Here is a 14,051-nt window from a genome sequence, read left to right on the forward strand (position 1 = left end):
TACAAGAGAACTGCTGCTGAGCTAGTTCCATGAGCATCTTTGGATGGCATGTGCTCTCTACAAATCTACAAGGCTATTAATTATTATAATTATTATTATTTATTTAAACAAGAAATTAAAGACATACCTATTTTTGGAGAGCATCTCATCTTTTGTCCTCTGTCAATTGTTAAATCTGAAAGCTTTCCTTGATTTTGATTGGTTGTCTTAGAGCACAGGGTGGTGTTTCATAAAGCTGTTCGTAAGTTACACACAACTTTACGAACGACTGGAACATGTTCTTATACATAAATCAGCTATATCATGTAGCACAAGAAAGGGTCACCAGTCGTGCGTAAAGTCATTTGTATCTTACGAACAGCTTTATGAAACGGGCCCCAGGTGTCTTACTCTTACTATAATAACTGTCGGATAAAACAGAACTCTTGTTAATTTCAAGTTTTAAGTCTATACATTAATTTGCTCTCCAGTTGTTTTTCCTCAAGAAGAATGATGAACATACATATTTGGTAGTTTCATTATGATCATGCTCCACATGAATTATTGGAGTTTAATGGATGTCAATAATGTGAATCTTATATTTATACTCCATCCTCTCTGTTGTATTTTTCTTTAGATTGTTGAGAAACTGGATCTGTTTGGTCTTGATTTCATGTGGAAGATGGTTCTAGAGTCTACCAATGAATCTATCGCTGAGATGGCTATTAGGCAGATCATGAGCATGTCTTATACCAATCTCTCCCAAAGACTTAAAAAGGTAAAAAAATGATGTTGCTTCATGATTCAATTATGTTAAAACTATGGCAGCTGTAGCAAACAATGATTTCATGAGAAAATCTTTGAAATAAATTTCAACTGTCATCCTATCATCCTAGACTTAGATTTGATAGATAAGTATATAAATCTAACTTTGGGAAATCATGAAATCTAAGCTTACAAAATTATTACACTGATGATTCCAGCACAGATAAGCATATGTGGGACTGTGTATTATTCTGTTGTTTAGAAAAAGACCCTACACCTGGTTGAAATGCCATGCTTATATACTTTGCTCATGGCTAAGCAATGATGCACTTTCTACAAGAATCTTTTGGCACATTTTCTTTATTTATACCTATATCATAAAAACACTTGGATGGTAATTTTATTGGATTCTATTCAAACTCATTTTGAGATCGTTAGTAACAACTGGCACTTATTTATAATTGGTTATATCACCACTGTGCAGGATGTACTGGACCTACACAAGCATTTCATCTCAGAATGTTATAAGCGTCTGGAGCTAGCTTACATGGCAGTCAAAGGCACGGCCATGGCGGAGGCTGTTGCCATGGCAACTAAGACATTGACAGCAGCGACGGTCCCCGAGGCAGCCATTGTACCCTGCCCTTCAAGGTAATTATAAAGTCATACCTCCTGTTGCTCCTGCCTGTATAGAAGGACCATATGTCTATAAGAGACCATATTATGGCAGTCATTTGAATGATTATCCCTATTGAAACATGTATGAAAGGAACCAGGGGACCGTTTCATAAAGGACTTGCAACTGTTGTAACTTTGCCATTATGGCAACTACCATGGAAACCTTGATTGTGATTGGCTGTTACCATGGTAATTGCCATTATGACAAAGTTACTACAGTTGCAAATCCTTTATGAAACAGGCCCCTGGTCAGAAATAATTTACCACCTGGACCCCGTTGCATAATAGTTACTATCATGGTAACTTTGCCATTCAATGGTAACTACCATGGTAACGATGATCAACGTCCAATCAAAATCAAGGATTCCATGCAAGATGAAATTGGATAGCAAAGATACCATAATGGTAACTTTTATGCAATGGGACCTGTTTGTAAAGACCACTTTATTTGTCACCCTTGGGTGGTTTTTATATACAGGTTTCATTATGCATTTATATCACTGATTCATTTTACAAGGCATGTCAAAATCACTGAAATAGTTGTGTCAGTGTAAGTCCGCCCTTAATACCACATTGTAAACTTTGCAATTTCATTAAAAATCTTGATATTGACGGTTTTGAATAAATGAGATTGATTGGATCAATCACAATTCTTTATAGAATAGGTCCCAGACTACTGGGCCTGTTTTACAAATTGCTGTGATTAATCCAATCAACCACAACTGTGGAAACCCAGAAAACCCAAAATTAAAAATGCATGTTTATTCTAAATGATTTCTTGATATGATGTATATTCATATATTCACAATTACTAACAATTCAGTGTGCTCCTTTTTTTGTAAAAAAAAAAGACATCTTGTAAATTTCCTGTAGGAAAAGTTATGATGTTGATGGATTTCTATATAGTTGAGGTCGATTGGATCAATCTTGACTCTTTGTGAGACTGTACCAAGAATATTACGATCACCCATTCTTTTTACCATGACAGGGCGGGCAAGCTGCTGGAAATAGAGAGGCTTCTGCAGTTAGCGGAGACCTACGTAGTCACTGTCGAGGATCAATTCACATCACCACGCACAATACTTCCACACGGAGCGTCTTTCCAGGGTCATACTATAACGATGCATGCGACCTGTACCGACTCACATCGGAGTGAGTTCGTTATAGTGGTAAGAACAATCCCTTGTTATTTGGTATGGTGTCTTTCAATTCAATATGAAATATGAAGAAAAAAATGCTTTGACATCAGAGTGAGCTTGTTATAGTGGTAAGAACAATAATTGTATAATTTAGTTTTTCAGAAGTGTATCAATCTGATATGATTATCTACATGTGGGCTGACCTTAAAGGTAATCATCTGAAAAACATAAAAGATTCTGTAACTGATAAATTTTTAGATCCGCTTTGATGAAAGTTAATGAATAATTAATTAATTAATAATAATTATGAATTTTAGCACAAATAAGCATGAATCCATTGAATGCACCTGCCACTCTATTTGTGGTATTTTTGCTGTTGTCATTTTATCGTCTTCCCACAATGAAGAATGCACCTTAATAACCATAAGTGAGATGTTCTATTGCTTTTTATATGATTTTTTGTAGTAATATGTAAGAAATGATTGAATATTTATTATGGATTTTGAGTTCTGGATAATTTGTAATCATATAGATTGGCAACTTTGCTAATGCTTTATTTCTTCCTTTTATATTTAAACACACCATGTTCATATTGCCTCTTCATTTATTAAGAGTATTTAGCGGAATAAAAGTGTTAATATCCTAATTTTGATGTAATATCTTATCTACTATTTCAGGGTCACAGTAATGAAACATTACAGAGTGTAAGACACAAGATAGCACAGCGCCTCAAGACAACACTAGATAATGTTCAGATCATGGCCAATGATCGTCTAGTAAGTACCTCTCTCATTGCCTAGAGGCCCTTTTCTTAGAACCATCCGAAGTTAAGTGTCTCTGCGGTTTTCTTCGATATAGAAAACAGAATTCATAGAACTACAAATATAAAGTGAATATCATAAATATTAAATGAAAATCCAATAAAACCAGTTTGCAGTGTTTATCTACATGCTGAAGTCTGTGGTATGTACATCTCTCATCGCTTATGGTCCTGTTTCTTGAAACCATTGAAAGATAGAGTCTCTGCAGTTTTCTGTGGTACAAAAGACAGAATTCACAGAATTTCATGGGAAATGTAATTTTCAACTGAAAATCTTGAATTAAAAGAAATAAAGTGACTACCTTAAAAATCAAAGCAAAATCTAACAAAACCTTTTTGTAGTGTTTATCTACATCCTGCATTATTTGTATATACTGAAACTTAAGATTACTTTGTATACTTGTGTCACATATATATAAAAAAGGACCACTGAAGAACACAGAGTTTCAATTTTAGAACATCGATGTACACAAAATTTGCATTTCAAAAGCCAGAACATCGGATCCTAAGTATAAGTTTTTAGACATCCATAGAGCAAGCATTAATTATATGCAGTTCCATGAAATATTCAACCACTTGGTATGTCTGACCCCCAGCGACATGGCCCAACCTCAAATTCAGTATTTTTTTTATACCTGCCTAAGGGCGGTGACAAAAATTGTCATGGCATCAGGAATTCATCATCCTTTACTTCACTTTTTTCAGATGCTGACCACCAAAGATCAGAAGTTATTATCAGAGCTGGAGTTTGATGAGGAGCAAGATCTCAACATCAAGCTTCATGGACCGGTCAGTTCAACAGTCAGCAGTAGTGCCCGCATTGATGAGGTCAGTATTCAGAATTGATTAGAAATCAAATTTATCATATTTTGGGAGTTATGCCTTGGTGGGCCATGAACATTGTTTACGTATCCCCTATTCAGGCTACCAGGATGGGTGTGTAAGGAAAGGTCTATTAAATATTTATATTCATTGTGTAAATTTGTTGCACTGTATGTACTGTCTGTCTTGTTAATGTTTTCTGAAATGCCAAATAAAATAATATTATTTTAGTCATTCAATCAGTAGCTTGGCCAAAAATCAGTTCAATACTTTCAGAAAATGAGTATTTTATTTTGATTAATTCTTTGACAAGATACTTCTAGCCAATTTGGTATTTAATTCAATAATTTTGCCAAGTGTTTTACTTTAAAATGGAATCACATCTTAAGGAGATTTACTTCTGTTTTTTTTTCTGGATTAGCTGGTGTGTGTTTTTGTACTTGATTTCTGGAGCTGCAAAGATTTATGTTGTAGTGATTTTGATGCAACATTTTCAATTATGCATGATTCGTTATAACATTGCCTCCTAGGAAAGATTATATTTTCCAATTCAGCTTACAGAACTTAAAGTGCCTGGTTTTCAATTGGATTTGATTTAATTAAATTTTCAATCAAGCAGAGTACTTCATAAATATTGTACTTATACTTATTTCTGTTTATAGAACATGTCAAGCTTTGGCCAGCAATCTGAACTGGAACGTTCATTACCTGGTGTTGTCATGGCAACAGGGGGTCAAGTTTTTGACATGCTTTACCAGCTTGCTGACTTGGATGAACCAAGGTATTTTATTTGTTTGACTAATGATTGAATGAATCAGTGATTTATGATTCACTTTCAGAAATTCGCCATTTAATGGTGCATTGCATATATCATTTAGAAAATTAGATGAAAAATATAGGACATTTCATATATATGTTGGTTATACAATAGTGACGTAATCACCTTAATATTTGTAATGTTGTCTAAACTTGACAACACCTAATTCCATAATCTTCAAATGTACTAAGTTATGTAATTCTCTTGCATCTGAAATAAACAAGTTACATTTGGAACATGCCTTTAAATCTAAATGTAAAATATCTCTTTTACTTGCATATTGATTTGTCAATTCCTTTATTATTGTTTCCCCCTCTGATTGTTGTTTGAAATTTTGTTAGTATTTAACTTATTGTAGATTTATTGATTTACTATTTTTATATCTTGTTTTGCAAGTCATAGGCTTATATTGTAATTCATTGCCACATTTTGTTTTATTGTTCTGTATTTATGAAATTAATACATGAATTAAATTAAATTTAATGTCAATAGAAGGTTGCAAATAAGAACTTACTATACTAAGAAGCTGGTCTTGCCTCAAATGATTTGACAAACATATTCGATTTACAAAAGAAATGAAGTTTATAAACGAGATGACAGATATTTTCTCCCAGCACTTCACCGACAGCAATGATTTGCTTATGAAGCTGTATGAAATGCAATGTTTGAAGATTAATTGCAAGGTTTGTTTCACCCTCACAGGATAACAGAACGAGTTCGCAAACTTCTTATGATGATTCCCACTGATCCGTCAATTCCAGAATCACTAGATTCTATATGTAGGCAGGTAAGATATCATTCTTTTTTCTTAAACAGGGAATCCAACCCATGTGGAAGGTTATTTTGATATAAAAATGGGAAAATTTAGAGAAACAGATAAGTGAAAGTTTGAACAAATGAGAAAAACAATAAGAAAGCTATGAATTTATAGATGTTGTAAAGTAAAATGACAAGCTTATTATTTATATTGCGCTTGAGACATATGCTAGACGATATAAATCACTACACTTATGGGGACTTCAAATTGGCCACACAAGTGATGTCAGAGAGATGTAGGTCAGGGTCAACTCTCCCATATGAAATTTTCCAATTGTTGAAGTCTGAATTATATTTTTCATGAGGGCATGCAACAATATGCTGCCAAATTTTTTTATGGCCAGAGGAAAAAAGGGGCTTAGGAGAAAACCACAAAATCCTGATTTTAATGTACATTTCACGGTTTATGGTTAGATCGTTGAAAACTTCCAGCTTGAACATCACTCAACTTGGAGGAAATAGAGTTCAGATAGAGAAGACCATCCTAGTCAAAATGGAGATATAGTATTGATTGCTTGTGAGTTTGTTATTGAAGTTATGTCACATGGGAGAGCATTCCATTCCCTTGCAATGTGACAAATTGGAGAATGGTCCTTGACACTTGTCACAATTCTGTGAAAGGCAGGCATCTCTCATGATGCAGCTGGAAAATCAAAATTTTACTATAATGTTTTTTTACTCTTTTCTTCCCCACAGACCGCTGATAGCGTTACTAGTCTAGGAGGAGAAACATCAGGTTCTGAAAGCAATAAGGATTCTTCTAGGGCTACTCTGGAAGGCCTCTTCAGGGCTAATAGTACACATGGCATGTCAGCATTCAGAGTTCTCTATAATCTGGAGGTGAGCAATTGTAAAATTTCCAACTCCAAAAGAATGGCGAGGTGATGACCTCAATAACACTTTTTGATGTCATTATAGCGTTTTTGATACCATATCTCGCCGGAGCATGATGGAAATCTCCCACAACCCAAATTTGGTAGGAATCAGTTGATTGGGCCCAAGATGTGTTATTCTGAATTATCTACTTAGCCCCACTAAAATCAATGTAAATTTGCCTGTTTCCAAACAGTTGTGAACCTGGGGCCGTTTCTTAAAGCTGTTTGTAAGTTATGAGTGACTTTAAGAACGATTTGTGATCTTTTCTTGTAAATGGCATTCACCATTAAATGTTCATTGGTGATAATTGAGGTCTTAAGAAAGTTTCACCAGTCGTTCTTAACTTACGAAGAGCTTGATGAAACACCCACCAGGCCATTTGACAGTAATTTCAATAGGGCCAATTATTAGGTATTCACAATCTATAATGTTATTAATGTTCCTTGTGAATATTGTCCACGCTTCATTGACTAGCCCATGATAATTGAGATCTGTCACCTGATTGAACACAGGTTCTGAGCAGCAAGCTGATGCCTTCGATGCAGGAAGACATTGGTACCCAGACCAGTGCCCAGAACTTCAGAGAGAGCTTCCTCAATGCGGGAGGTCTAAGTCTAGTCATCAATGCCTTGCAGAAAGATTCCATTCCACAGGACGTTGATGATGATACCCGGAGAGGGTGTTATTCTATATGTCTCCAGCTGGCAAGGTTGGCTTTGATGGGGGAGGGGTGATGATGATGATGGTGATGATAGTGATGATGATGATGATGATGATGATAATGGTGATGATGGTGATGATGGTGATGATTGTGATGATGATGGTAATGATGATGTTGGTGGTGATGATGGTGATGATGATGATGATTATGGTGGCGATGGTGATGATGGTGTTGATGGTGATGATGATGATGATTGTGATGATGATGGTAATAGTGATGATGTTGGTGGTGATGATGATGAGGATGATGATGATGGTGATGATGATGATGATGGTGATGGTGATGGTGATGATGATTGTGATGATTGTGATGGTGATGATGATGGTGATGGTGATGATGATTGTGATGATTGTGATGATGATGATGATTGTGATGATTATGATGGTGATGATGATGATGAGGATGATCATGGTGATGATTGCGATGATGGTGATGAAGATGATGATGGTGATGGTGGTGATGGTGATGATTGTGATGATGATGGTAATAATGATGATGATGGTGATGATGATGATGATGATGATGATGGTGATAATTATCATGGTAATGATGGTGGTGATGATAATGATGATGATTAGGATGTTGATGATGAAAATGACATTGATGATGATGATTGTGATAGTGGTGGAGATGATGACGAGGATGACAATGTGAATGAGAAGACGATGGCGACAACGGTGACGATGTTTAGAATATCGTCACACTGATGGTGTTGACAATTTTTATAACGATTAAGATAGAGATGGTGATTACGATGGCCATCATGATCGTGTGTGATGATTATAATAATTGGAAATATTGCCAATATTGTTAAAAAAAGAAAGTGATGGGGATGATGATGATCACTTCCATTAATTTTCATTAGAGTTGTTGTGATATCCTTACCAGCATCATATTTATCATCTTCAAATCGCCTTCCAGGTTTCTACTATGTGGGCAAACCACCACCGATCTGAAGGAGAGCGATCTCTCCCTCAATGACAGCAGTGTCTTTGAGACCTCTGGAGTGGATTCCTCTACTGTCTTCTCATCCAGCTACGGTAGCTCACCCCGTAAGATGAGTCTGGTGGAGAGGATGTCCAGTGTGGAGGCCAGTGGCGACCTTGCCAACAGGGAGGGGACCTCAGTTGCAATAACAGTCATTCAGGTGAGTGAGGCATGGCCAGTTGATTCAAAGAAATTTAAACGACGGGGACAAGCCCATTAAAAAATGTACATCTGACCCCCATATTTGTGTAAAATTTTGTAATTTGGGTGGCGTTTTTGTGAAAATTCTCTTATTTCATGTAAGATCTTTCATCTAAAATAAAAAAAAATGATTGTGTCTTCGCTAGTTAGAGGGTGAATGTAAGCTGATCAGAATCTTGTAATCTCATATTGCATGTTGGTTCAATCGGTCGAGCGCCCTCCTCATGCGAGTTCGTGATCGCATCTTGGCTGAGCAATACCAAAGACTTAAAAAATGGGATCCTATGTCTTCTAGCATGTCTCTTTACACATAAAACAGAGAAGGATAATAATATAATTATTTGCAGAGCCCACTGGAGAACAGATAATTAGAGCTAAATTTGCTGTCCTTGGTAGATAAGACATTATTATATTATTATTCAGAGCCACTACCTCAATCCTCATATCTTTCAGACAATGAATGCCAATGATTTCACTTCAATAATTGTGTGTCTTTAAGAGAATAACCTGTGCCGCTGTACCGTGAACTCATGGTGGATACTGGCTCATTACTCTTGTTATTCAACTGTTCATAAACTCATAATTCACCATCAATACCTTAATCCTTGTATCTTTCAGACCATGAATGCCAATGACTTCACATCAATGATAGCATGCCTTATGAGGGTAACCTGGGCGGCTGCTGCTGGTCATCTAAGGTTAGCCAGTGGTAGTCAACCAATCAAGGAGGTAGCTGGTGGAGGCTTTGCTATGGGAATCGGTAGGAGAAGTAGACACAGCAGTGCAGGTGGGTCCAACTCTATTAGAGTGTCCTCTTACTCAGGCCCTTTAACCCGTTGCCTACTGGAACCGGGTGGTCCTTGTATAAAGCCTATGGGCACTTCAAAATTCAGTATTCAACGGGGTAACACAAATCTTAGAGATTAATAATACCATTGATTCTTATGATTGATTGATAATAGTAATCAATGACTTACGATTGTTTATGACCAATATGTACACATTGTGTAAACGGGCCACAATGACCAGGTTCAATTTTAGTAATCCATACTATGAAGTTGATTGCTTACAAGCAGAAACTTTAAATAATATTTTGCAGTCTGGTGAAAACCGATCTTTAGAGTAATGGGAGCCATAGATAAAATGTACTAGTATTTAGAATACATATTGGTAAGAACTTCTTCCATTTCCATTCAGTAATTTGTTAGATTTCAATTTGAAAAAAAAGAAAAAAAGAAGAAGTTGAGCTAGAATGGGGAAAAATGTGAGGTGGATAAACTAATTCAGAGAAACCTGTATTAAGACTACCAATGGGGGGACAAAGCAGCCTTCTGACCAGTCGGTCTTCATGAACAGGTTCCTGCAATACATGCTTCAGTGGGAAAATTGTTCAAGGAAATTTAAATATACGGTCTTTATAGACAGGTAGCCATTAAAGCAGGTTTCAAAATATTTTTGTTCTTTTATGTACTTCATTAAAAGAACATTTTTATTTTAGCCTTTACTATTTTTTTTTTAAAGGGAGTACAAATAGTTCATCGAGTCATGATAGCGAGTCGCAGGCATTACACGCGGGGATCTGTCTCAATACTGTTGCAGTCAGCGCGAAGGACGCTGACATAGCAAGGGAAGCTCTAGAACTCCTTGTAGCATGTCTGCAGCTTAGGACACATAACTTAGGTAAGTCCTAGTAGATGATTGAAGGATTGGAGATGAAATAGGAAGTGTGATATTTTAATAGGCATTTGAAGAGAGAAAATATCATTGATAAAAAGAGGTATCTGTTTTCATGAAGAAGCATGAACCTGAACTCAAGATTTTTGCCTGGCAGTGATTCCAGAACATTTGATCATGGCATGGATTGAATAATGACTTTGCACGTAATTTATTCACCAAGTTTTATCAAGGTGTCGAAGTCTTAATTGCTTAAAATTGGTTGTTCCAAAGTTACTCACTTCACAACATGGGTACATCCTATTGTAGCAAGTAACATTTTGAAGTTATTGAATCATCAAAAGGTTTATTTACATTTCAAACTCAAATTTTCCACCCCTAGGTGCCTTCTACAATCTACCTGGAGTGAATGACTTCATCATCGACATCCTCCTTTCCTCCCCACACCCTGAGGTTAGGGGCGCGGCCCTAGAACAGTTCTACACCCTCACCTCCACCAGTATCAGCAACGAGAGCGTGCGGATCCTGCACCCCAGGGACTTCATGCTTCAGGTCTTGCTCCAGGCTAGGGTGCCTCTCTGGACCTCCAGTTCACTGGTTAGAGGAGCTAATCAAAGGTAAGGTATAATAATGTATGGTATAATCTTCAGTAGGATCCTGCAACCAAGATACTCTATGCTCCAGGTTCTGATCCAGGCTAGGGTGAATCTCTGTTATAAGTGATAAAAGTTTATTCAAACCAATCAAGTGATATAATACAAATATTTAGTACAAAGGTTGGCAAAGAGAATATAACATGAAAGGTTTGGGACCCCATAAAAGCAGAGCTTGTGAAAGGGGCCCCTTGATGAAATTAATATAAGAACATAAAAAACAAAGGAAGATATATAAAACATTATAGCAAAATATTGAAGATAAAATAAACATACAAACAAAACAAAAATAATATAAGATAAGATATAAAATGATAAAACATTGTAGCAAAAATATTGATGATAAAAAGAAACATACAAAAAAAGTTCTAGTTCTACGGTTAGAGGACCCAAGCAGTGGTAAGGTCTAACAAAGAATGGTTTGGTAAATAATGGTTTGTTATGGTAAGGTATATGGTATATTCCCATAATTTCAATGACATTAGTTAAACTCGACTTCAGGAAGTTTTTCATGAATATTTTTATCCAACAATTTGTCAGATCTGACAACTTTCCTTAATTTTGATTGGCTGAGAAGAACTGTTACTTTGGTAAATTTCAGATAAAACAGACTTGTCAGCTGAAGTGTCCGACAAGTCTTATCGTGAAATGCTTCCCAGAAGATGAGCCTACATTATTCCTCCCATATCATACAGTAGGTGAGGTAAATGGTATTAAAATAGAACTGAGGAAAAAAGTTTATGTTTATGTTATAAAACTTTTTTTGTCCTGACAGAATCTTGAACCAGTCTGCACAGTACTTTGAATTGAGATGCCGTCTTCTAGAGGGGTTAAGAAGTAAGCTTTTTAGTTCTAATGTTTGAAAAAAAAAAAAATTTGTGCTTGCATCATACCAATGTTTAAATTAATGGAAGTATTTTGGCCTTGTTTTTCTAACTCCCACATTTCAATGAGAGGCTTTTGGGTTTGAAGTACCAAAATCATGGTGTTTCTTTCAGCAAGGAATTTATCCACTTTGTGCTGTACTCAACCCACATAAGGTAAATGGGGACCTGGCAGTATTCATTCCTGGAAACGCTTAGGTGCTGTAAAAGACTGCGGTGCTAAAGCCAGGTTAATAATATCCAAGTCCCTTTGAAGCGCATGGGGATATTATTAGTTACACCCTGCTTCTTTACGTAATACCGGAAATATCTACGTTCAGGTTCCAGAACGTAGATACTTCCTGTATTTCGTAAAAACAAACAGGGTGTAACGATTTTATCTCTTTAAGTGTATCCTTATATCATAATTGCAGAATAGGGGAAATCAATAGAATAGAACTTAAAAAAAAAGCAAAACCCTGCATTTTGAGAGTGATTTTTGAAAGGAAGTCATTCATGACATCACAATGATCACAGTAAAAAAAAAATGGGTTTGCCCTTGAAATTAATTGATGTGCAAATAGTAGTGCCCAGCGCGATGCTTGAATATGCACGTAATACGGTTTAATATCACGTGGTTGAAATCAGCACTGGGCATGCGCGTAACAATGAAAACAGGTAATACAGGCTCATATTACCTGTTTGATTTTTTTGACCAAGTAAAATAGGTAAATAAATCGAACAATCAGATTACAGAATTCATAAGAAATATGGCCCACTAAGAGATAATATATCATATTAGAACCAAGGGGTTATGGAACTGGCAAAATTGTAGCAGTATAATATGATCTTTTACTGATATTTACCAAGTAGCTTTAAACTTCTTGGTTTACTGAATTTATTAATCCTGATATTTTTCCTTTCACAGTGAATGAACAGAAATTCTTGAAGGTCAACATTGTATCCATGTTGGGTGACGAGATCGACTGGTTACATAACTTTGAGCCAGGAGACTCCGAAGACATGAATCTATCCAGTACAGACAACACCATTGTAGCGGGTCACCTACATCTGATCAGGACGCTACTTACGTGTGAAGGGGTCGACAAGAGGAAAATAGGTACGACTATGATCTTGAATCTACGTCAGGGTTCTTTGATGTCATTGAACTGCAAAAGTTGCTCACAAAAAGATTGCCCCAATCCTGAATTGGAAACAAAAAGATTAAAGTAATTTCTATGTTACATACATTTAATGAGCTCCTATATGATATGCTTTTTAGTTTCAGTTGTGAGCAGAATACAATTGTGCTGTGTGGATCGGAGTATCCATGAAATATATGTTTTCTTTTATAAAAAAAAATGTCTTAAAGAAGTAGGGGAATCATTGAAAGTCTATTTTTGATGAAATAAATGCCTCCTGCCTCTAGTGAGCTTCTTTAATAACCATTGTCCCCCTCTATCTCTAAATTTGTTGAGTTTGTCTCATTTTTGTGTGTACCGGCAAAAATATTTTTATTCAATTTTATTTTCTCCTTTAACCCAATCTAGCTCGACATTTTTAATGGGAAAAGATTGCGCTGTGATGTTTCATGACTTTTTTCCTTCAAATCTTGCGCGCTCTTTAAGGCCAAATTCGAGACACAGGCCACGCGCTTCTGAAGTGATGCAACATTTCGTAAGTGCATTCAGACCCAAAATTGCTCTGCAACGTGATGTCATGTACAAATCCAATACAAATTCTGTATGTTGCCAAAATTCATATTTACTGATTAGAAGCAATTGATTTCATGTTATATATGATTTGAATCGTGTTGCCGACGATTTTCATTGAAAAAACAATAAAAAACATTAAATTGAAAAATAAAGAAATACATGAGAAATTAAGAAAACTAAATACATAATAATTTTGTTGTGATATTGCTGTAATTTGATAAGAATCCTTGAGCTATATTTAAAGATATTAAAAAATAATGATTTCATCTATTGATTAACATAATTGATTTCTTAAAAATAAATTTGGATAATTTTGGTACAGTCCAATTTTGGAGATTACGTCATAGGTGACGCGCATGTCAATTTTTGGTCACGCTTGCTTGTTTGACAACCAAGATTGGGGGAATGGGCAAAAAAGTCCTCCACCCTATGGTTATGCATTTTTAAAATAGCCTGGGCTGTAAAGGATTAATACCTTTGGCTTGTTAGATGGGTAGCTATGTGAGCACACAACCTGTTGGAGGA

The 14,051-nt window shown here is 35.9% G+C and overlaps 1 protein-coding gene across 2 annotated transcripts in view; it reads left to right on the top strand.

Annotated features, from left to right (window-relative positions):
* The window catches only part of LOC129271205 (ubiquitin carboxyl-terminal hydrolase 24-like), a 64,660-nt gene that overhangs the window by 18,880 nt on the left and 31,729 nt on the right, over positions 1-14,051 (top strand). For both annotated transcript variants that reach the window (XM_054908580.2, XM_054908581.2), the window contains exons 16-30: positions 617-757; positions 1,229-1,395; positions 2,411-2,591; positions 3,239-3,337; positions 4,087-4,209; positions 4,866-4,984; positions 5,723-5,807; positions 6,533-6,676; positions 7,225-7,421; positions 8,355-8,580; positions 9,240-9,408; positions 10,143-10,301; positions 10,678-10,912; positions 11,724-11,785; positions 12,740-12,931. In XM_054908580.2, the coding sequence (XP_054764555.2) occupies positions 617-757; positions 1,229-1,395; positions 2,411-2,591; positions 3,239-3,337; positions 4,087-4,209; positions 4,866-4,984; positions 5,723-5,807; positions 6,533-6,676; positions 7,225-7,421; positions 8,355-8,580; positions 9,240-9,408; positions 10,143-10,301; positions 10,678-10,912; positions 11,724-11,785; positions 12,740-12,931 (2,299 nt within the window). The remainder of the gene's footprint in view (positions 1-616; positions 758-1,228; positions 1,396-2,410; positions 2,592-3,238; positions 3,338-4,086; positions 4,210-4,865; positions 4,985-5,722; positions 5,808-6,532; positions 6,677-7,224; positions 7,422-8,354; positions 8,581-9,239; positions 9,409-10,142; positions 10,302-10,677; positions 10,913-11,723; positions 11,786-12,739; positions 12,932-14,051) is intronic.

The sequence above is a fragment of the Lytechinus pictus genome, chromosome 11 (genome assembly GCF_037042905.1).
Source record: "Lytechinus pictus isolate F3 Inbred chromosome 11, Lp3.0, whole genome shotgun sequence".
Classification (NCBI taxonomy): domain Eukaryota; kingdom Metazoa; phylum Echinodermata; class Echinoidea; order Temnopleuroida; family Toxopneustidae; genus Lytechinus; species Lytechinus pictus.